Source organism: Cryptotermes secundus, unplaced genomic scaffold (genome assembly GCF_002891405.2).
Source record: "Cryptotermes secundus unplaced genomic scaffold, Csec_1.0 scaffold693, whole genome shotgun sequence".
NCBI classification, from domain to species: domain Eukaryota; kingdom Metazoa; phylum Arthropoda; class Insecta; order Blattodea; family Kalotermitidae; genus Cryptotermes; species Cryptotermes secundus.
The window spans coordinates 820283-844271 of NW_019722434.1; the positions used below are offsets into that span (position 1 = coordinate 820283).

General features: G+C 39.7%; 3 protein-coding genes across 3 annotated transcripts in view; 1 reads left to right on the forward strand and 2 right to left on the reverse strand.

Annotated features, from left to right (window-relative positions):
- Positions 1–9082, reverse strand: part of LOC111861441 (cyclin-L1) — a 30249-nt gene extending 21167 nt beyond the window's left edge. The window contains exons 1-2 of the mRNA XM_023846014.2: positions 8714–9082; positions 6413–6597 (exon numbers count right to left, since the gene is read on the reverse strand). Coding sequence (XP_023701782.1) covers positions 6413–6597; positions 8714–8938 — 410 coding nt within the window. The 5' untranslated portion in view covers positions 8939–9082. The remainder of the gene's footprint in view (positions 1–6412; positions 6598–8713) is intronic.
- Positions 9083–9726: 644 nt separating this feature from the next.
- On the forward strand, positions 9727–10725 carry LOC111861459 (proteasome subunit beta type-1). The gene has a single exon (XM_023846068.2). The coding sequence runs from the start codon at positions 9811–9813 to the stop codon at positions 10504–10506; it is 696 nt and encodes a 231-aa protein (XP_023701836.1). The 5' UTR covers positions 9727–9810; the 3' UTR covers positions 10507–10725.
- A 2206-nt stretch (positions 10726–12931) lies between these two features.
- On the reverse strand, positions 12932–23955 carry LOC111861467 (tubulin gamma-2 chain). The gene is made up of 10 exons (XM_023846076.2): positions 23702–23955; positions 23177–23289; positions 22989–23078; positions 22761–22907; positions 19261–19592; positions 18306–18417; positions 18051–18182; positions 16879–17061; positions 16009–16200; positions 12932–13437 (listed from the first exon to the last, which is right to left on the reverse strand). Exons 1-10 carry the CDS (start codon positions 23835–23837, stop codon positions 13420–13422), a joined length of 1455 nt encoding a protein of 484 aa, XP_023701844.1. The 5' UTR covers positions 23838–23955; the 3' UTR covers positions 12932–13419.
- Between the last annotated feature and the right edge of the window lie 34 nt (positions 23956–23989).

Consider the following 23989-nt stretch of genomic DNA (forward strand, 5'->3'; position numbering starts at 1 on the left):
GGGGAGTCTGCTATGCACCATCCTTGCACATTCTGTGTCCCCTCTGGGATCTGACACTGTGTAGTCTTGCATGCAGGTACCCTGACTCCAGCTTCAGGGGTGAGGCGAGAAGGGTGGAGATGCAGTAAGGTTATACAGAGGCTGACATGGTGTCATCATGTACATTCATGTGAAATGCTAGTAGCACCTCCTATTTATTGTCTAGAAATGTCACCTGCAGCTCCAACTATACAGCGAATGATGAACTAGAAAGGATATAGAAAGAAGTGGTCTTGGCCTTGTTCAAAGTGATACTAGCCTGCCTTCTGCTTGAAGGAATTGAGGGGGGGGGGTATGATGCTTTCAGCATCCAGACTATATAGCATTAAATGGTAGAATGACTGATGAATAATGAATTGGAAAGGAACTGCAAGGAAGTGGCCATGGCCTAACCGAGGTACTAATCTGATACAGAACTAAGCCATGGAAAACGTCTGCCAGCACAGTCACTGTCCAGGTCAAAATTCAAACCAAGCACCCTTCAAATCTACGTCTATGACATTATAACCCAGACTGTTACACGGAACTGGGGAAAACAACACCCTTCTTTTTTTTGGCTGAGGAAGTACCAAAACCCTTCAGTAAGTACTGCCAGCATCCTGGCAAAAATCTGAACTAGGCACCCCCCCAAATACAAAGCATCATCTCCTAAGCCAACGTGCTGTTACATAGTGGCAAAATCCAGAAGCCGATCTGGACACTCACCACCATGAAAACCTGAAAGCCTGTATCTGACAAAATATAACAGAGTTTATGTTGCTATGTAAACCAGACATGTGAGTGCTTACAGCTGAATAAAACTCCTGTCCCTTAGAGATCTGCACACACTGTCACTCACCTCACAATCTTGTAAACACAGTGGATCACACACACAATGGTGAGCAAACTGCTGCTATGAGACACTGGTCACAGGCCTTGAACATGGCAAGAGCTCTCATGTATCTCGTCACGGTCAAGGCCTATGCATATGTTACTGGCAGCGAGACATAAAACAAACAAGAACAAATGAACAAGAGAAACTTGTGAAACAAAATGATTGGTTGTTCTGGCAGCGAGCTGTTGGGGAGGAAGATAGCCTTGGCTGATGACCCACACAGACTCTGTTCAGCAGAGGGGCTGCCTGCCTGCCAACCCCTCAATGGCTGTGTGTGTTTTACATTTCAATGTACGGTACCGGTAATGCCAACTCACCACCATCAGCCCCTGGCCGGAGGACTGATGTGCGAACAAACATCTGTGGAAAGTAAGTACAAAATTCTCTGAGCAAAGGTTAAATGTCCCTCCGCACAGAACGGGCCCATCCCTCACATACAGTCCCATTAAGCTCTCAAGCAATTTCCAATAGGGAGTCAAAGCACTGCGTGCCACATGCAAAGAGATTCGGTACTCTGATTAAAAAAAAATAAACTTATGCCTCTAAGTGGCAAGTACATGAAAATTCTACCCAAAAACAAAAGTTAGAAATTCTGATCTGCTATATTTATTCAGCCAGCAACACATTGATATGACTCCCTGACTGGCCTGCGTGCATGCAGACGTTGTGTTGCCTAACACAACATTTGCTTTATGCTGTGTACATGTTCAAATACCGCTATGGCTTAACTTCACCATTTAATGACCACGCAATATGTCACAGCAGACTTCCTCCTAAATGACATGTGTTGCCGCTGACTGGCACAAAATTATGTAATTCAGAAACTAAACTGTCACTACTGTAATGAACTGATTCAGATGCAGCATTTTTCTGGTGACAAAGATTCACGCTGTGACATGGGTTATGACACCACGTCGCAGTCTCGGTACCAATGTTGTGGGGGAATACATTGCCTAACTAGGCAGGCTGCAGTTTCCTCAAAAATGCTCGTAACCACCTACCAAACCATAAAGCAGTGTCATAACGCCAAGGACCAGAATATGTACGATGAATTTGTGCAGCATAAAACTGTTCAGTTCCTTGAAAATTGAAGATCAGCTTCTGAATCAAATCTGACGAACACAGTGTTACCCGGTGAAGTCAACCAATCAGTAATAAGCCAATTCTAAACGATTCTGACAATTGTATTACATTCAGAATCACTGGCTTGCCAGGCTTTGTCACCCATCCAGTACTCCGAAGGGAATACAACGTTTCAGAAAGTGGTTCTGTTTCAGCCCCCAAGTGAAAAGGCACGAAGCACCCACTTAGTCAGGTGCACTGGTAAGAGCTGATGTCAGTCAGTGGTCCACACTTGACCACGGACAGAGTCTAGAAGCCAGTAATCCTAAATATTATCAGCACTGAACATGACACAGCATAACAAGCAAGATCCAGCTGTCTGGCTTAATAGTTACATTACCACATACTGCCACATATTGTGTTGAATTAAAATAAAATGCTATTAACTCTGGAAACAGAAAATATACCCCACGAATGAGCATTAGCATACTAATTCAGTAATTGAGTGCAAAGTATGGAAACCACAATACCGCTCTTTCTGCATGAATGTACAAAATTCCAACATCATTCATATACATCCAGCAAGAGAAAATTAAGAACCGTTTCATGGAATGCCAAATCTTCAAAATGTATTTAAACACACTGTTTTAACATTTCAATATTTATAGCACACCTAGGTGCCCATCAGGGCTTGAATTAGAACTTCACAAGCATCTGCTCTAAACTTATCAGCAAGGGAATACAATATGATGGAAACAGCCCTACAGGATTCAGATGCATGGGGAAGAACTCAACAAACCTTCTGTGGCATTTACATTTTGAGTCATCATAAAAGACACAAGTTCAAAATAATGATTACCTCCATACTGCATCAGTCTATGTCCACAATGACTGTAGGGATACACAACAAACATGGTTTCAAATAGATTCTGAAGGGTTTTCATTTTGTCAGTCATCCAGTATTCTGAAAACTTGAGAAAACAAAATTTCGGGAAACGGATCTGTTTCCATCCTCAGGCGAGGAGGGAGACACCTACTATGCTGGGTCCCTTAAGAAACTGATAACCTCAATCACTACACAACCTAAGTCAGTGTAACTACAGCCACATAAACACCTCAGAGCAGACTTTGTTAAAGGGAGATAAGAGGAAATGTGCAATAAAAATTATGACAAAGCATGCAGACCTGAAACTAGGACAGAAAAGGTGAAAATTATATTCAATAAAGCAAGCCCATGGGGGGAAAGAAATGCATAGGATTAAATGAATTTTGTGAAACTCATGTCTCCACAGATGGCACAAAATTCTCCATTTAATTCTTTGCCATGGTTTTCATGGACTTGGTTTGTTGCCCAAAATGTTCACCTCCCTTTCTTAGTTTCAGGTCTGTGCATGCTTTACTGCAATTTTCATTGCATAGTTTCCTGTTATCTCCCTTCAACAAAGCCTGGTCTCAGGTGTTTACTTAGCTGTAGTTACAATGATGTGGGTTGTCCAGCGATTGGGGTTAGCTCTTTCTAAGGTGCCCAGCACAGTAGGTGCCTCCCCATAACAAGAGGGCAGAAACATGTCCAGTTTCCAAAATGTTGTTCTCCAGTTTTTGGAATACTGAACGATAGACAAAGCCCAAAAACCCAGTAATTCCATTATGTTTTCAACTTTGGATAATTTTGGGTTAGTATTAACCTACAGTGAGATTTACAGATGACCCATGTTTGTAGGGCCAAAAATTTAAAACTGGGAACAAAGAATGCACATCAAATGTGTTATATATATATGTCTGGAGCTAAATACCTCACATAAAATCATAAGGAGCAAACTTGTTCCACTCACAAATATCAACATGAGTACACTTTGTCACATCTAGAACCTGAAAACACTTCAAAGCATTAGCCATATGGCTATGTTTGGTGCACGTACTGTGGGGGGAATTATAAACATTTCAAAGAGACAACTTCTTTACTAACCATCACAACACAACAGATATCAAGGTCAGTGCCCAGCTATGGCTCTGCTACATGTTTCGGCTATCAGTAGCCATCATCAGGCAAATATACGGTTAACATATATATATGCCACTGAACTGCAGTACTAGTAAACTGGATACAATACTATTAAACATATAAAACACTTGATGTAAAAAATACAATAAATCAGATTATATAAAAAGAAACAGAAGTTATATGATAAACAAGAATAAAATTTTAATTTATGTTTTATAACACTGAATCAGTCATAATATGTATGTAAAGGCAGTCTTTTAGTGCAGTCAATTTCATATGTTACTTCTTACTATATGTTTCGGTAACATAGTGCCATCTTCACGTTCGTTATTTATGCTAAGCTATTACACTGTTTGCCATCTTGTGTCTTTCATAAAATTATTTCGAAAGTACATTATTCGTCAACTATAATAAAATCTGTATATACTAAACCTTGTTAAGATTATTCATCTGTATGTCTTAATTCAAACTCGCGTATAGTATGGTTCGTCCACTATGGGAGTTGTTTCTGTGTGTACTGTGTCTGTGATGTGTCCTTCCTTTTTGGCTGCGAGCGTTGTAATGTTACCATCATGAGCCTCCTATAAAATCTTATATACAAAAAGAAAAAATATAGAATATTCCAATTTGTCCATGGGAACGTACGAAATTACAAAACCAACGACTGATTCAATGTTATGAAACATCAATTAAAATTTTATTCGTTTTATACTATAACTTCTGTTTCTTTTTAAATAATCGATTTATTGTATTTTTTACGGCAAGTGTTTTATATGTTTAATAGTATTGTATCCAGTTTACTAGTACTGCAGTTCAGTGGCATATATATATGTTAACCGTATATTTGCCTGATGATGGCTACTGATAGCCGAAACATGTATCAGAGCTGTAGTTGGGCACTGACCTTGATATCTGTTGTGTTGTGATCATTAATAAAGAAGTTGTATATTGTAACACAACAGGATGCATGAAATGAAAATTTCTAAGAGACCTTACACACAATTAAACATATCCACAACTGTCACAAAGGATTAACTTCAGAAGAGTTTAACTCTCTCAGATGTGTAATGATCCCACTTATCCATGGTCTTCCTTTGTTCACATCAAAGGAAGCAGCAGAAATGTGGGTTGAATAAAGCAATGAGATATGGCACAGGCTTTCTTTACTTTTACTGTTAATAACCATAATTTAAGTGCAAAAACAGACATTTGATTTTCCACTACATGGCCAGACAGTGCTGACCTTCCAGCTGTCATGCATCTTTGTTTACAGAGCAGTCCTGAAGAATGGTGACATGAGCTGTTTAAAAACACAATATTTTAAGAAAACACCAAATTTTGTCAGAATGGGGGATCATTATTTCTGAATATTACCTGCGCCAATGAACTTATTAACAGTGAAGAATTTGATGTTTCATACATGCCCCAATTTCTTTAAAATACTAATTACTGGAGCATACATATGTAACTACAGTTTTAATAATGACCTTCAAGGTTTTTCAGTATTTAATCACATAAGATCAAGACATGAAAACTTAATTGAAATTATATGGTGACTATTTCTGTAATCAATCTGCATCCAAGAGAAGGAAGAGTGTGGCAACTGTTCAAGGTGTATGTCAGAACTAGACAGGAACCACCACGCAGAGATATCTTGCAATATTCTCGTCCAGACTTCCTGAAGAAGTAACACTTAGGATGACTCAGAACACTATGGTGAATTCTCTTTTATTGTTCAAAGCCATGTAACAAGATGCCGTATACTGTGCAATAGGATTGGCATCAAGGACTTCGAGGTTCTGATGGTAATGACCACGAAAGTTCTATCTTATGGAATGAGACGCTGTGTAGTAGAAGCTTACAAGCATACTGGAGGAAAGTACTGCTTCCATCTTCAGGGTCAAAGAGTATGCTGAGCATGCGAGCAGCCTACTATCTGGTACAAGTTTATCGATGTCTCAGAGAAACGCACTGCCCGTATGTTCAGGGTTGAATATTAAGCAAAACAGGCAAATAACAAGAATATCTGTTTGCTTGCTCAACTTACTCTTTGACCCTGAAGATGGAAGTAGTATGTTCTTCTGAAATTTGGCAGGCTTCTACCAAACTACACAGCAGCACATCCCCGAAGGTGATGCTCCCAATGTCAAGAGAAGTAAAAAAATGTGGAAAGAGCATGGCCAATTTTAAGACAGTCCCAGAGGGAGAGAGGGAAAGTGTCAGTTTCGATAGCCAAACCTATCAAAACAGGAGGTCTCCAGGCCTAAGGTGGACTCCAAACAAGTTGAAAAGTGCAATGTCTCTAATTTATTATACTGTAAAAGGGAACATTTCAGTGGGAGCTTCAGGACTTCACAAAGTCTCCTGATGAGAGGGAATGATGTTTTGGGGCAATCTGGCACTTACATATGACTAGATGTACAACAGATACTTACTTCTGACTTTTCACTTGTTTAATGTGATGAAATACATTGATTACATCACGAATTCTTCTAGGAGCTTCTTCGATTTTTGATGCCAAACAAACACAACCCATAGCCGTTGTTTCCATCGCATGACGAACAAATGACTTAGAATAATAAAAACGTTGAAACAGAACCTGCCCTGTAGCCATTGCTACCTGAAACAGAAGGACATCTACTATTACATCTATGTTTATATCATGGGCAAATTCCCACTGCGTATTCCAGCAGTACCAACTAATTCTATGAAGATGAATCTTTTCTTGAGAAACCACTGGCTAAGAATTTCTCACATTTTACAGAATCTTAACACTTTGCGGACCGCGCACCCTTTAAAAGGTTTTTCGCTTTTAAACATGGCGGACCGTTCGCATGTTAACAGGTTTTTAGAACACGATAAGTTGCAAGACGCCATACATCGCTCTGGCGCCACCTACATTGCACGCAACCGCCTGCAGATGCGTGATAAGACTCTGGAATGTTTAGTTAGCAGTCAGTAACTTGACCTTGCTGTTTACTTAACCGACTATAAAGGAAAATGCTTTGCCTTCTTCAAGCTGTGTGTATCAGCCAGTAGCTAGTGGGGAGAATGGATCAAGGACAAATTCTCCTCCGATGACCTAGCTGACCTGCCTTGAGAGATGCGTAGTAATCCATGACAATCCATTGTCATTCAGACAGTGACAGGGCACAACAAAGAATTGTGGCCACAGACAGTAAAAGTGACAGTAGCTCCGACAATAACGCGGGTAATAACATTGCGCATAGTAACATTGCGGGGACAGCAAAAAATCTAAAAAATCTAAACCCTGATCCAAAATTGAAATACAAAGCATTTCTGATGAACGTGGCAAAGGCCTGGGCTACAGTCCAGATGGTGGCGGCAGAACCAGGGTCACACAAAGACTTAGTACGACCGGGCCCATCAACTCCCACCCCACGAAGGCCTCATGTGGGCCCCCAGGGCGACTCTTGAGTGATATGCGGAAAAATACCCTCATGAAAATTGTGAAGAGTGAACATTCCAAGGGGAAGAATATTTCTAGGCAATGCCATGTTTGCACAGTTCACAAAAAAAGGAGTATGTCTACATTTGCAAGTTCTGTGTAATGCCACTTCACAAAGGGGAAAGTTTCCAGAAATATCACACCCTCAAGCACTTCTAGGAGCATTGGTAAGTGTTCTCCAAAAATTTTAGTTCAAAAAACTAATTAGGAGATTTTATATTAATTTTTAATGTGAACAGTGCACAAGTTAGGGTAGTATATTTCAAAATGCCGGTTCCCAGGGTGATTTAAATATTTAAATCACTGGTCCGCGAAGTGTTAAGGTTCATTACCATATTCAAAAGAATCATCCGCTTGTCACCATCCTGAGACAGCTCAATCCAGTCCACACTGCCTGACCCTATTTCTCCTAAGACACATTTTGATATTATCCTCCTTCACCCTGCATGCTACACACTCTGCCCATCTCATAATCGTTGATTTCATTATTCTAAAAATGTTTGGTATGGACTTCAAAATATGGAGCTCCTCAATATACAATTTGCTCCAACCTCATGTTATTCCATCTCTCTTAGGTCCAAATATTCTCCTCAGCACCGTGTTCTAAGACACCTTCAGCATATATTGCTCCCTTAATGTCACAGACGAATTTTGATGTGCACGCACACACACAGCAGTGCCAAAATGCTTTATTTTCTTTATATAAATTCAAGACTACAGCCCTTGTTTCGAGACCTTCGTAACTACTACTGCACAATAATCTTAATATGCTGTCTTGCCCAAAAGTGGCACAAACGTATAAGCTGTCCCAGATGATAAAAAATTCCATGGCCCCCCCTTTAAAATATAACTACATCAAACTAAATACTTTTCTTATAAAATGTAGTCCAATGGAATACTAACACCATGGCGCAGAAAGCACTCATTTAAATTACAGTAAGCAGTATTTAAATAAAGCTTGCAATTATATAAATATAAACTTTACTTCGATATACAGACTCCATACTAATATAAATTCCATATTAAATATACAACTTCGAAACATAAACATGTTAGTAAATATGAGAATGGCAAAAAGGTGCACAAACAAAACTTCAATCAAATATAAACCTTGTGCTGCACCATTAAACTCACATAAAACCATTCCACAATTTCCTTCACGGTATACCGCTATCTCCTAAAAGGCAATTGGCCTTGGCGTTAGGGGAAAAATGTACTCTATTCCTTTATCAACATATTAATTCAATAAAAAGAGTAAAAAAGTTACCTGTGGGAGTTTCAATAGTATACCAGCAGTCTGAATTAATTCACAACCTAATATCCTTAAATCCGTTTCTGTTTCTAGATCCAATCCATCATTTTGAGATGGAGTAGGACTAAGCTTGTCCTCTGGTAAAAGACAGTTTTTCAGATTCAGTACAATTCTACCGTACGGTTTTGTTACTGGTTTAACAACCGAGGAGCTGTGATTATCTTGCCTCGGTGTACCCATATTCTTTTAACGAACAATTAACACCTTTTTACACAAAACACCTTCCACATTCGTTTCCCAAAAATCACACTCAAAATGTCGGAACTGCGTCGTTTCACCCAAGCAACACTGAGCTTCTTCACTTTATGCGTAACATTACGCCTGCTCGAAACGACATGGCAGCCAACATGATGCACCAATATTATACTCTCTGACCATTGGATATTACTTGTATTACTTGCGTGTATACCAGAAGTCTATTCAATTGTATAATGATAGTCACGATTGAAATACAGAGGTGACATCAGTGTGCTATTGTTTTTTGTATTCCTAGTGGGGTGGAAATAAGTCCCTTGTACTGCGGTCGTTTCTGGCCTATTGTACCAGCCCCAGATAGATCAGGGTGATTGTGGAGCAATTGGTAGAATGAAGATTGGCAGGGGAAACCGAAGTACTCGGAGAAAACCTGCGCCAGCGCCACTTTGTCCACCACAAATCCCACTTGACCAGACCCGGGATCGAACCCGGGCCGCCGCTGTGGGAAGCCAGCGACTAACCGCTTGAGCTATGGCGCGGCCTGTATTTGGTCCTGAAAAATTTCCCCAAAATATATCTAGTATATCAGGAGGAATAATGAAACTCTTGAATAACTCAACATTATTTCTGACAGAGGAATAGCTATACATATACGCAATGGTTTTTCTGTAATCATTACTCTCTACGATTTGTCAAGAAATTTATCTCACCTCTGTACGATCCGTGTTTATGCGGGGAATTCTTATGATTCTGAATTGGCTATTCTGTGTAACTTATCCTGGAAAGTTGTAGTATCATCGTAAGGGAAGAAGTTGGGTTGTATCGAATACTGTAACAGATTTTTCGAAGCTCATATAATGGCAGTGAACAGTCTGGCAGCTTACAACACGTATGGGGGACCTAAAAGCATTCCTTTTGTACCCTATGCCGATAATGGTGGAAGTGTGGTTGCTATTGCTGGAGATGATTATGTCTTGGTAGCATCAGACACCCGCCTGAGTAGTGGGTTTTCAATATATACTCGTGAACAATCCAAGCTATTTCGACTTTCGGATACAACAGTGCTGGGGTGCTCGGGGTGTTGGTGTGATACGTTGACTTTGGCCCGCATTCTGGAGGCAAGATTGCAGATGTATCTCCACGAGCACAACAAGCCGATGTCCACTCCAGCTGTCGCTCAGATGCTGTGCACCATGCTCTACTACAAACGATTCTTTCCATACTACGTCTCCAATGTCCTTGCTGGGCTGGATGAAGAGGGTAAAGGTTGTGTGTATAGTTATGACCCCATTGGCTACTGTCAACAAACAAAATTTAAGGCAAGTGGGTCTTCTGGGGCGCTGCTTCAGCCACTACTTGACAACCAAATTGGATATCAGAATATGGAGAATGTAACTCCTGAACCGATTTGTATGGAGAAGGCAATGGCAATTTTGAAAGATACATTCATTTCTGCTGCTGAGAGGGACATTTATACTGGTGACAGCATTTTCATCAATATCATCACAAAGGATGGTATACAGGAGGAGAAGTTCACCTTGAGGCGGGATTAATATATAATTTTTAATTAATATTTTCTACCTGGAAAAATAAGGAAGCAGAAATTAATTTTCAAAGAAAAGGGTTTCAATAATAAACTTGTAAAATGCAAAAAAGAGAGTCAGTCAGTAAGCTTGTCTTCTGAAAACATTTGAATTAAATATTGTGTAAACCAGTTATTACAGATTGTCATGTGAACAATAAAAACACCGCTGTTTATTCATGCAACAGAATTATGTTGATATATTTTCAAAGCAGGGGTGAGCAGACTGTAGCCCAATGACCCAACCAGAACCCGCAAAATAGTAACTCTTGCAAGAATAACTGGTCTAAGACATTTCCGACAGAAGTCATCATCTTGCTTTTTTGGGGGTGGGAGGGAAAGCTCAGTGGATTAAAAGTACATCTCATGGAAGTATTAGTACCCAGTATGGCTCAAGGGTAGTGACATATTAATGGCTGACCCAAGGAACTTTAAAACTTTACTGCCATGTTTGTGCTCCCAACAATGGAAGCTTATTTAGGGGGGGGGACTGTCTAACCGTCAGAATATATTTATTTTTAGAAACAAAAGCAAAACCATAATGTTGTGAATGTGGAGGCAAATTCTAAGGTCAAGCTTCAAATCTTGTTTTAACAAAATTCTAAGATTGGTGGCATTAGTGTGGTATGTTTTGAAGTTATTTGGGTCACCAATTAATATGTTAAGTACTGGACAGGTTACTTAACAGTTTGTGTATACTTCCTGTAAGAAACCTTGGATGAAAGTTCTCCCTACCATATCCCCAAGTCACAAGCCATACTAAAACAGACAGAAGCATGATGTCATGTTCAGTATGACATTCTGGCTTCAATAGAAATAATTTGTTTCAGGCTTACTCACTTTCCCTGCTCCAATAATTGATTTCAGTACCGGCTACGCCCTTAACCCTCTATGTATTAATAATGGTCCTCATTCTTGGGCTGCAACCGCTCTACGCCCCTTTATCTTCTGCTGTTGTTTGTTGGGTTCCGGTGGCAATGAAAGTCTTCCTCAGGATCGTTTACGGGTCTTGGATTATGAGACAAAGGGTAATGATAATGCGACTGCACACATTACAATTGCTTACTGGTTTAATATATTATTTGCAGAACACGTCTATCCGTCGGAATCACCAAATTAGAAGTCCTCGAAGCCTGGACCATATCCTCGAGTTTGGGGACATTAATTCCCCCTCCCTCGCAGATATATTCCATCATCGCTTCCCATTCGATCATTCAAACGGAAGGCGGGTGTTACAAATTTAAAGCCTCCAATACCCTTCTTACAAATTTTATCTTCGAAGCCGCTGGTCCAGCGATATTGCCAACGACTTCTGAGACCTCGCTGGACTGGAGCTGCAAAGTGTAATACGAGTATGTCAAACGATAAGCGGCATCCTTTACTCATAATTTATATTTATTTTGGCTGCACGTAACAACTGACACTATGGCACCACTATTCCGTGCCGCAGGGATACGAGTGTCAGCTGTTTATACTCCGCTTACACCAAGTCTTACTCTTAATATTCCAATTTAATCACTAGCTTAAATTGGACGACTTCAGGGCATAAAGTTCACAGAGCTACCTCACACATCTATTCAACAATTTCAGGGCAATTTTACCCTTTTGGGCATTTAAATAGGCTTGGAGTGCCATAAGGTATCAACACTTGCATTGGTACCCCTGGCTGCCAGCCCCGGTGTTCCCAGGAGCCAGGACAGCTCAGTCATCATTGAGATCAGGCCAAAAAAAATTACAAATCAGGGTTTGGTTCCTGGCAGGGACAACAAAGTTTTCTCTCCTCCATGGTATCCAGAGTAGCTCTGGGCCCAGTCCACCCGCACAACACACTTGTACCAGGGATGAAGCAGAAGTTGAAACTTGCCACTCATCTCCATCCTAAGTCAAGGTTAAGAATGTGTGGAGCTTTACCTCCACTCCCTCATGTCTTGATGGTGTGATGCTTAATAAAGCACATGAGAACATTACATTTGTCTTCGGATCCTAGTTCTGACAGGTTTAAAATCCCCTTTTCATGGATGATAAGGACTAAACATCAAGTAAGTTTGTTTCTCTAGTGGGTTATTTTACAATGCTGTCCATAAGTAGACTTTTGATATGATATATGACTTTTGATATAACTTTTTGATATGATGGCCCCCATTTTTGTTTCCACAAATCCTTATGCCCCCCTTCCCCTTTACTGAAATAAATGTAATCCTTTATGATTAAATCCAGCTAATAAGAAATCAGGTGAGTATGACATTAAAAACTGATTCTCTTATGATGTCACACTACTCATAGAGCCTCCGTCCCACTGGGAACCACTGATTTGGACTGTGCCATGTCAGATGCACTACCACTTGAGCCAACTTCTTAGGTGACACGGGAGGAACTGCAGCTAAGAAACAATTAAATTTCACAAGAAATATAATTTAATTAAAAAAGCTCTACATAAATTGTCTTTGAGACAATACATTCAGTTCCACAATCACTACAGGTATCCCCCCCTCGACTTGAACAGTTTTGACTTTGTGAATTTCACATTAACCTGATTTCATACAATTTTCTTTTAATTCACCTTTTTAAGAGATGGCTAAAATGTAAATAAATTATGTCTAAAAGACAAAAAAATTGTAAGTGGCTAAAATGAATGGTATTAAAGTTAAATGAATTACAAATATTTTCAATGAAAACTGAAGGCAGTGGAAAGAAAAAGGACTAAGACAAATGTGAAGTTAATGTGACCACTCTTTGAAGTGCAACCACATGTTACTAGAGTAGGGGATACCTGTATCCAACTGCATGTTACATTTAAGAATTTATGACAAAAGAAAAAACTTGAACTGGAAAGCAATGGCTAAGTTCCTGAGTAACTTGTTAGGATGGCTCAGGACAAACAGCCTTAGGAATCAATACTCGCCTGCAAAAGACAAGAGCAAAGCATGAGACTTTAGGTTAAGATGGTGGTATCAAGATTACTGTCTTCTGGCATCAGACCTCGTGCAGTTTGGTGTCAACATTTCCAAGGGACATACTGTCTCTTGTCCCTGTCTTCAGAATACTGACGGCAAAATTAACAGGAACATTCCTGTGACATCTCACTGTGAATGCATCACAGGAAGACAAAACTGTTGGAGGGAAGCACCCTTCTGTCAATGTTTCTGTCTAAGTGCTCTTCCCTTCTGAACTGTAAGAAGTAAGTAAAGTAAAGCTATCCCTGTAACAGGCTGTGGAGGCCTGAGGAGATGTTGAGGTTCCCACATTTTCTAGACAATTGGCTCATAGATGGGGACAAGGTTGTCAGCCCTATGCCCCAGCTGCCCTTTACCCCCCAAGAATATTCCTGGTACTCATTTCTGTTAGAGGCTGAGTCAACCCCAGGGCCATAGTGCGGCCAGAAGGATTAGGTCAATTGAAAAAAAATCCAATGACCTCATCGGGAGTTGGACCTGCGACATTCTAGCTTGTAGCAGAGTGCCTCCACCAACTATGCTACCACCTGAACTGTGCCAAAACTAATGGGATGACTGTTCCCTGTGAGGTTCTCACAGCAGTGATGATGATGTGCATGGTTTCTAAGCTGCAAGAGAGCCTGACATTTCAGAGGAACATATCACTGCCATCTTCAGGGATGAAGAGTAAGCCAAGCAAGAAACCAGCAGAAGTGGGTGGCAAGATGAGCTTGCAGAATGCTTCTTGCTTCCCTTATTCTTCATCCTTGAAGATGGAGGTGATATGTTCCTCTGAAACATCAGGCTGTCTCTGAACTACTAGCACATGATGTTACATCACACAAACAATGAAGCATATGAAGAGTAGTAGCTTTTGGATGTGACACCATTCAGTCCAGCAGAAGTTCATCACTGCCTCCTTCCTCAGTGTTGCTCTGCGTGCTGCCTACGTCTTGCTGGATGTCTGATTGGACTACCCTTGACCATGAAGATGGAGGCAGTACATTCCTCTGTAATGCTGGTGAACTTCTACCAGACTACATGGCATCACAATCCACAGCGATTACAGCATACAGAACTATACTTCTACCATCTGTTTTGTATCAGTGTGAAAGTTGGTTTGACAATAATGCAGAGACTAAAAGTTTGTGACAAAGGTGTGTTTCCATCAGCCTGTTTTCATTGAGGAATGTGAGGATCAGAACACTACCTCTGCTTCCATCACAGGAGCTAACGGAACCAGCAGTTCTAATTTCTGGGGACAGAGATCAGCTCCATCCAGTGGAGCCAACAGAGCAGTGTCAGCTTCTGAAACAATGGTTTTCTGTAACGAAAATGATGCTGTGAAAAATGTATAACATGTCTCGGTTTAACCTATTGAGGGTGTCTGAAAACAAAGATCCGAGAAAAATATCTAGACTTAGGGGAGAGGAAGTAACAGGAAAACAGTAAAAGCCACACAAAGAGGAGCTTGATAATTAAATAATGCTAGTGGGGCAAATGAATAAAGGATGAGATGGGCAGGACCAGTCACATACTGGAAGCCCAGCAACCACTGATTATGATGGTTACAGTATGGTCACAGTGATGCTCACTGATGAATGTCAATCAGTGGGTCACTTTCTGCAGTTAGAAACTCAACCACTGCACAGTATTTACTCTGCAGTTGTATCACTTCTTCATGCTGGGTCAGGCACTTCTGGCAGTAGAACTATGTAAGTTCACGTAATAAAGTGCAGAAATGTTTAACAGAATGAGTAAAGTTTAGTTCACACTGCTACATGGTGCCATTCCTTAGAAAAAAAGAAGAGGTATTACTTTTCAGCATGCTTCATGGAATGAGCCTTAAGAAACAAGAGGACAGGTTGCAGACTGCTGATGTGGCTTGTGCGTGAATTTCTTGACATGTCAAATTACTGTAGCATGTAGAGCCATTACTATGCAACAACCATGAGATAATCAAATATACTTGCAAAATGTTAAATGTATGTATGTATACCACAGCCATTTCTAGGCAACGGCTCAATAAACATGATCCTGCAGCAACAGATATGCATGCAACAATAGAGGTACTCTTGGAAGTGGTGTTTTCTACTCAGTCTGTGCAAAGGGTTTATAAGGAAGATAACTGAAGTAAGAATAGTTCAGTTGGAAGGGAGCCACCATTCAGAGAGGACTTGAGCCTGAGTAACAGACTGAGAACATACTGTGTGCTCTAGTAAACTGTTAAGTGTGATGATCAGCGATGGTGCTAAAATTAAGTGTAGTTACGAGTCATGTGTTAAAGTGGCCAACAAATCCAATCACCAACCTGAAACACCTTCAAGAGTCGTTCTCACGGTCTCTATGCTTGCAGATTTCTTATATATTTTTTCTTCTACCCTGAAGATGGAGGCGATACTTTCCTCCGAAACGTCCGTTAACACCACATATACACGGTGCCAAATCCCAGAAGACTGCTTTCTTCACCTTCAAGAGTCATTTCTACACATGGCATTACTGTCAAGTGCTGAAGGTACTCGTGTCTATACTGTACTTACCTGGTCTGTCCCCCAGGACAGGTAATCTGGACGTGTGGCTGCCTGATATTCATCCACTAGCTCCTGGACAACTTCCCTGGAATGGTCCAGCTCTTCCAGATTGTCCTTGAACATTGACTCCTTACGAAACTGCTCCAAGAATGCCTCTCGTTTCCGCAGTTTGTCATATTGTTGCAGTGCACGATCGAACAGCTGCGTGGAACAGAGCAGGTTAGGTCAAGTAGACATAGAGTTCAAGCCTCTCATGTCAGACTCACTAAACCATGGGCCACAGAGGGTGATGTTCCTGGAGGTCAAGGTTCTGGCACATTTTTCTACACTTTAACCTGCATTGCTTTTGTTATAAAATCAATAAAGAGGCATTACATAAAACAGTATTAAACATTTAAACTATTAAAAATAAATTAATATTTTGCCATGGATTGCTGAAAGTTGCTATTCCAGCATCAGACCATCACAACATGTGAGCACTATGCCAATGGGTGTAATGTAATATGATTGTAAGTCAGGAAGTCGCAGTTCAAGGTAGACTGGTTGGTCATGTAAAACAAACTGATAGAATGAATATACCAAAAAGGGCATTAAAATTAAAATTTAAATGCAGAGACATAAGGGTTGGCCCAACGTGCACGTATAGGAGAGGATCCCCACCGCTGCAGGTGAATGTGCTGCAGCTGTTTCTAGATTGTACAGAAGAGTAAAAGTGTTGCAATTATTTGTAATTACGAGTAATCAGCATCCAATAAATTCAATTACCAACCTGGACCCTGTGTCTAGTCTAGTCACTAACATGTGACAATATCGGGTCTCTGGAACATGGCAGTGAAAGGGTTAGAATGGATCTAAATATCTGAACAAGGACAGACTTACCGATGAAATGTTGGTATGATTGGCTAGCATTAGGCCAGACACACGATGTGCACTCTGAATGTACGGGGACTTGCGTGATAGGGCCACTTGGATACTTGCTGGTCCCCAAGGTATAAACTGAGCTAGCTTGCGTTCACGAATTCGCTGCAAAGACTTGTGAACTTGTGTCGGGTCAACTTCACCCTGTAACAAGGAATGTGATATTACAGTGCTGTAGAGGTTCCCTTTGTTTGGCAGAATAGTTAATATTAGAAAAATCTGTATTCTACCCACACAGTGTAATTTTGTATTGTACGGTTCTCACAATAAACTGTGATAATTTACCTAAACAGTGAAGCAGTACTTCCTGTGAGGTAGGAATTTAAATTTTAAATAATACTTAGAAGAACTTCAGGCTTCAAAGGCGTAAACATTTGAAGCAGACTAACTGAAACAAACTAATTAGCTCTTGGGTTACAGAACCCCGGGGTTAAACATTGCTAATATCAAAAACTGCCAGTGGACACAATCTTCAGCTAGATGCATCCAGCTCCCATCTCACTACATGGTTCCCCAGGGTTCAACTTCCCATTTTCTGAGAAATTCCAACACCTAAAGTGTTAGGTTTATTCCGCATCTACGCCATTCTAGCTACATGCCAGTCCCACTGTTCTACATTTCAATTTCCTAGCAATACTAGGCAACCTGCAGAAATATTAACATTTACACATGAACTGCAGCTCAGTTCCCAGCTGGGACAGAAAGATTTTCCTTTTCTCTGTACCATCCAGACTGCTCTAGGGCCCAGAGGCTATTTCCTGAGGCATGAAGATGACCACTCACCTCCATCTATGGCCAAGTTTAAGAATGAGGCTGCTATAGCTCCTCCACCCCACATAATTTCATGGAGTGGTGTTCAATTTATAAAGCACAGGGATATCTTTACCTTTATATTCCAGATGTAGATTATATGTTCTTTGGCATTCATTTGAAATAACACTCCTCCCGCCAAAGAACCTTAACATGGAAAGGATTAAGCATATATTACTACATTCATTCTGGTCATGAAAGTGGTAACCTCAATCGATCAGTATGGTTTCCCAGCATGATTTCTGATTTGAAGGTTATTAGCAAATCTAAAGACATTTCATGTACAGACATCCAATGAAGGGAAGAGTAACGTGACGTAATACCTGAATGATGTTGAGAATAGAGATATAGCAGTGAGCAGCATTACGGTCGTGAGCCGTTGACACCATCATGTTCTTGGGCTGCAGAAGGCGCCGCATTACATCCAGCACTGTTGTTTTGCGCACTGATGCAGCCTGTGACAGTTCCATGTAAATCAACTAAATAGTGGCAACAGCTGCTTTTTTAAACTGATCCACATTTAATTTTCACATCAAATTTACTGTTATGTATGAGAGAACTGTTGTGGCTAACAATACCTCTTGGTCAGTCGTGAGTGGGGTGTAGCCTGTCATCAGGAAGTGCAGGCGAGGTGTGGGAATCAAGGGTGCTATCAGACCAATCAGATCATTATTCATATATGAGGGGTACCTGGAAAGAAAGGCAACGCATAAAGACACTTTCCACATGGGCATTCCTCTTCCTGTCCTTCTTCAGGCACTTCCACTTCATGTGGGCCATCATTCACTAGATACCACAAATTCTCCATCTCTGTTCCCTTATGAAGGAGAGACAGGCAGCCTCTAGAATCAATGATACAAACTTGTGTATTGCCAGGTGACCCAAGTAACTTTAAAGGTTTCTGTTATGCTGTCCAGCATGTTAGCCCAGCCGATCATCAAAATGTATCTGTAAAAACATGACCTAAAGCCTAACTTCATAATGTCTCCAACAACAAACCTGCAACGTTAGCCTTCTGGCTTTGTCTTAAAAAAACTATCAATGAACCTACTAAGGACAGGCTTTAGGCAGCACTAGCATGGTAGAACTTGGCAGTAAATTTTGGAGTTCCTTGGGTCACCCCTTGACTTATAAGTAAGGGAAAAGTTGTGTCTCTTTTAACTAATTAAGCACCATGCCATGAAGACATATGGCAAAGCAGATGTATAGATGCACATATTCTTGACCTCAGCACTAGTTGGCTGTGAGTGGTCAGCTTCATGCCCCAGGGAAACAGCCCCTGGTGCCCATTAGACAGGAGGCTGGGTGGGCCCTAGAACCAGTCTGAACTGTGTAGAGAGAAGAAAAATCTTACCCTTACTGGGACTTGAACTCCTTTCCCTCGACAATCCAGCCCATAGCCAATTGCTATACTGACTGCACTCCACCATTTTATGTTAACTTATTCACACACCTGACTGCCCAACAATTCAAGGCATGCTGTAACTTTAGTTTCAAATCAAGCAGAGAGTGAAAATTGTGAGCTTCACTTACCGGAGCGTGGTTGTGCTGACTGACATGATGGTGGACACCAGAGTGTTGATCTGAGTGAATGAAGGGTTCTGAATATGCAGCCTGTCAGTTGCTATCCTGTTGAGTGCCGTGTTGTCCAATACGACAACACAATCTGCACTCTGTGTCAGTCGCTTCAGAGTCAGCAGGGAATTGTATGGCTGTACAACAACATCACTGATCTCGTCCTGGTTTGGGAACACACTGTACGTCTCGATAACCTTCTTGGGAAAGCGGTCTGTTAGCTTTTCCAGAAGGTAAGAGCCCATGCCTGAACCAGTGCCACCAGCAATTGAGTGACAAAGCACAAACCCCTGCAAAAGATAACCAGACCAGCAAGTAGCCTCATTGTTAGCAACGTTATGAGACACTGAGACTGCCACGTATTCTCGACAATTGGCTCAAAGATTGTGGTGAGGTTGTCAGCTGTCCTTTACCTCCAGGAAGATTCCTGGTGCGGATTTCTGTTAGAGGCTGAGTCGACTCCAGGGTCATAGTGCAGCTGGAAGGATTAGGTCAACAAAATCCAGTGACCTCATTGGGAATCAAACCTGCAACCTTCTGGCTTGTAGCATAGTGCCTCAACCAACTACACTACAGCATGTATCGGATAGTTTCTGGGCTGTTACTGTTGTAACTGCTTTAGTGAAAGAAGATGAGAGGGGAGGCCAAGGTCACACTTTTGCAAGCCTACTGCGTCAGTCTGCTATGTGATACCGTACTGTGAACATGCACTGTTTTTACACGAGTACTTTTCTGACTTCAAGCTTCAGTTTGTCTGTGATGGATGGCAAAATCAAGCAACGTCTGCATCAAGTTTTGTGTGAAGCTCAGTAAATCCATTACCGAAACCCTTGAAATGATTCATGAGGCTTTTGGAGGACATTCTTTAAGCTGGACAGTGGTTTCTGAATAACATTCACGTTTCAAGGCCAGTTGAGTGTCAGTTAAAGATTACAAACATTCAGACTAACCAAACACCAGCAAAATGACAGACAATGTTTAAGAAATTTGAGAACTCATCCATGAAGACTGTCACCGAACAATCCATGAGTGGGCAGACACCACTGGGATCAGTTATGGAGTTTGCCAGGTTATCTCAATAGAAAATTTGAACATGCACTGCATTGCCACAAAGTGTGTTCCCTGACTCTTGGCAAAGGATCACGAGCATTGGTGTGTAAACATGGGTCTTGAGCCATAAGAGAAGGCTCATGAGGACCAAACTTTTATCTCTAGGATTATAAAGGGTGACAAAAGATGGATTTGCAGTAAAGCTCCAGAAGCAGAGCAGCAGTCATCACAGTGGAAGAGCCCATAATCACCAAGAGCAATATATATATTCATTCATTCATTTATTGTATATTCCATAAATCCATATACATAGATATAGAACCAGTCACGTAGTTAATATAGTACAATACAATTATAAATATATATGTACAGCTTATAATCATTATAATACATAAAAAACATGTGTTAAATTTACAGTCTTACATCACTATACATAAAATTATGCAATATTAAAATTGTTTATGCTATTATCCTTATTTCTAGGCAAATTTGTTACTAAAGAATTCATTACCTGTGTAAAAGAAACATGTGTTAAATTTACAGTCTTACATCACTATACATAAAATTATGCAATATTAAAATTGTTTATGCTATTATCCTTATTTCTAGGCAAATTTGTTACTAAAGAATTCATTACCTGTGTAAAAGAAACATGTGTTAAATTTACAGTCTTACATCACTATACATAAAATTATGCAATATTAAAATTGTTTATGCTATTATCCTTATTTCTAGGCAAATTTGTTACTAAAGAATTCATTACCTGTGTAAAAGAAACATGTGTTAAATTTACAGTCTTACATCACTATACATAAAATTATGCAATATTAAAATTGTTTATGCTATTATCCTTATTTCTAGGCAAATTTGTTACTAAAGAATTCATTACCTGTGTAAAAGAAACATGTGTTAAATTTACAGTCTTACATCACTATACATAAAATTATGCAATATTAAAATTGTTTATGCTATTATCCTTATTTCTAGGCAAATTTGTTACTAAAGAATTCATTACCTGTGTAAAAGAAACATGTGTTAAATTTACAGTCTTACATCACTATACATAAAATTATGCAATATTAAAATTGTTTATGCTATTATCCTTATTTCTAGGCAAATTTGTTACTAAAGAATTCATTACCTGTGTAAAAGAAACATGTGTTAAATTTACAGTCTTACATCACTATACATAAAATTATGCAATATTAAAATTGTTTATGCTATTATCCTTATTTCTAGGCAAATTTGTTACTAAAGAATTCATTACCTGTGTAAAAGAAACATGTGTTAAATTTACAGTCTTACATCACTATACATAAAATTATGCAATATTAAAATTGTTTATGCTATTATCCTTATTTCTAGGCAAATTTGTTACTAAAGAATTCATTACCTGTGTAAAAGAAACATGTGTTAAATTTACAGTCTTACATCACTATACATAAAATTATGCAATATTAAAATTGTTTATGCTATTATCCTTATTTCTAGGCAAATTTGTTACTAAAGAATTCATTACCTGTGTAAAAGAAACATGTGTTAAATTTACAGTCTTACATCACTATACATAAAATTATGCAATATTAAAATTGTTTATGTTATTATCCTTATTTCTAGGCAAATTTGTTACTAAAGAATTCATTACCTGTGTAAAAGAAACATGTGTTAAATTTACAGTCTTACATCACTATACATAAAATTATGCAATATTAAAATTGTTTATGCTATTATCCTTATTTCTAGGCAAATTTGTTACTAAAGAATTCATTACCTGTGTAAAAGAAACATGTGTTAAATTTACAGTCTTACATCACTATACATAAAATTATGCAATATTAAAATTGTTTANTCTATACAGCACTGAATGCCTGGATGACTACAATGAAATGAAGAAAATGTGAACACAGGTAGTAGCAACTGCTCTGCTGGATCACTTGAAGGGACTAAGGGATATCATGAAAACCTTGGTTGGAATAAGATCTAAAAGCCTGTGACAATGGTACACTAATCATGATATTATCCAGCACCCCAATTGTTGTGATATGATGTTTCAAAGCACGAACCTCGTTTCTATTCCCAGACAAAAATCCTACACTGTTGGGTCTACTCTTTTCTTAAATGTGGGTAGAGGAGGAGTCCAGTGCCCAAAATATCATATTTAACAGCACTTAGGATGATGGATAATGTTCAGAAAACTGATCACTGTACTCAGCCTAGATAGAATCATGGCCAAGATTCAAACCAGGTGCCTTCCAAACAAAACTCAGAAATGTTACTGCTTGGGCCAACTTGCTCACTTCAGGTGCGCTCAGTCAAACGTGGAGCCAAGCCCCAAAATGTCATACATATCAAATAAGCCTTGACAATGTACGACACTCAGTACTCTAACATAAGGTCAAACCATTTACCTCGAGACTGTCACTGCCATCTGCCTCACGATCTATTATGTCAAAGATTTCCTCTTGCAATCTCTCACCCTGGCTGTAGCCAGATGCCCAGTTGTTACCAGCACCTCCACCATGTTTTGACAGATATATGTTCTCTGGGTTGTACAGCTATAACAATCACTACATATTAGGAAGTCATTCCTAAAGTCAGAAACATTCATGTTAAGTAAACACAGTGGAACTAATTACCTTAGCATAGGGAGAATTCATGATAGTGTGGATTACTCGTGGCTCCAAATCCAACAGAACAGCTCGGGGAATATAATGTTCATCATCCGCCTATAATCAGAGAACACAAGGGCATTAACTAACTTGGAGTATTAACCTAACATCAGTAAAAGTATCAACAGAAGTGACTAGCACCACAGTAATCTAACCTGATAGAAAAACACATCTTTGCGGTCTGTTCCTTCTGTAGCATATTCCTCTAATATTCCTTCAGGGCTAATACCATGCTCTGCACACAGCCTCTTCCAAAACTCAAAGCCAACTGTAAAACATCAACAAAAAACAATCCAAAGTATAATACAATGGCGATTTCCTTTGTAGCTTGTGCCGCTTTTGTAGTGAACACATCTAACAGAAGGTATAGTTATACCTTCGGTAATTTGAAGATATTTGGCTCGGGTGGGGTTTTATTATGTTTGTTTAGTTTCTAATGTGTTATGTTGGTGCTTTAATCTGGTACAACGGTACCAGCACTCAAAGTCTCTTTCTCGTAAGGCTGCGAGGATAGCATGTTGGACTTCGTATTTCCTAAGCATTTCAGATTTTCGAAAATGCACTGGTTACCATAACCTCTATGTGTCCTAAAATATACTACTTCCAAGATCAGAGAGCTTATAAAATTCATGTTACACCACACGACTTCGTCTGCTGTCAGAACTGAACAAGACACTTACTCTGGTTGCCACACTGACCGAGTTGAAGAGTTATCATTTCACAAGGCATTTTGCATGTAAATTTTATTTTCCGACAAAAGTATAAATTAAATCGTAAAACTGCGTAAACTGATGTGAAGTAACGATCTCCACACATCTACTCTTCACGCATGTCTCTTACTAGTTTTACGTATATTGATGGCGCCAATATTTAGTTTCGTGCTCTGATTGGTCATCTCTAGAGGATTAGCGGGATTAGTAAGTGACGCTGCTCACACTGTAAGAAGTCAAGGTTACTATATACCACAG

Bases quoted from the DNA above. Each gene is read 5' to 3' on its own strand.
- LOC111861459 (XM_023846068.2), top strand. From the start codon at position 9,811: ATGGCAGTGAACAGTCTGGCAGCTTACAACACGTATGGGGGACCTAAA.
- LOC111861467 (XM_023846076.2), bottom strand. From the start codon at position 23,837: ATGTGTGGAGATCGTTACTTCACATCAGTTTACGCAGTTTTACGATTT. The intron at 19,593-22,760 runs GTAAATGGTTTG...TATCTTTTGCAG, and splicing joins ATGGCAGTGACAGTCTCGAG to GGGTTTGTGCTTTGTCACTC. The intron at 18,418-19,260 runs GTAAGTGAAGCT...CTTTCTTTCCAG, and splicing joins GTCAGCACAACCACGCTCCG to GTACCCCTCATATATGAATA.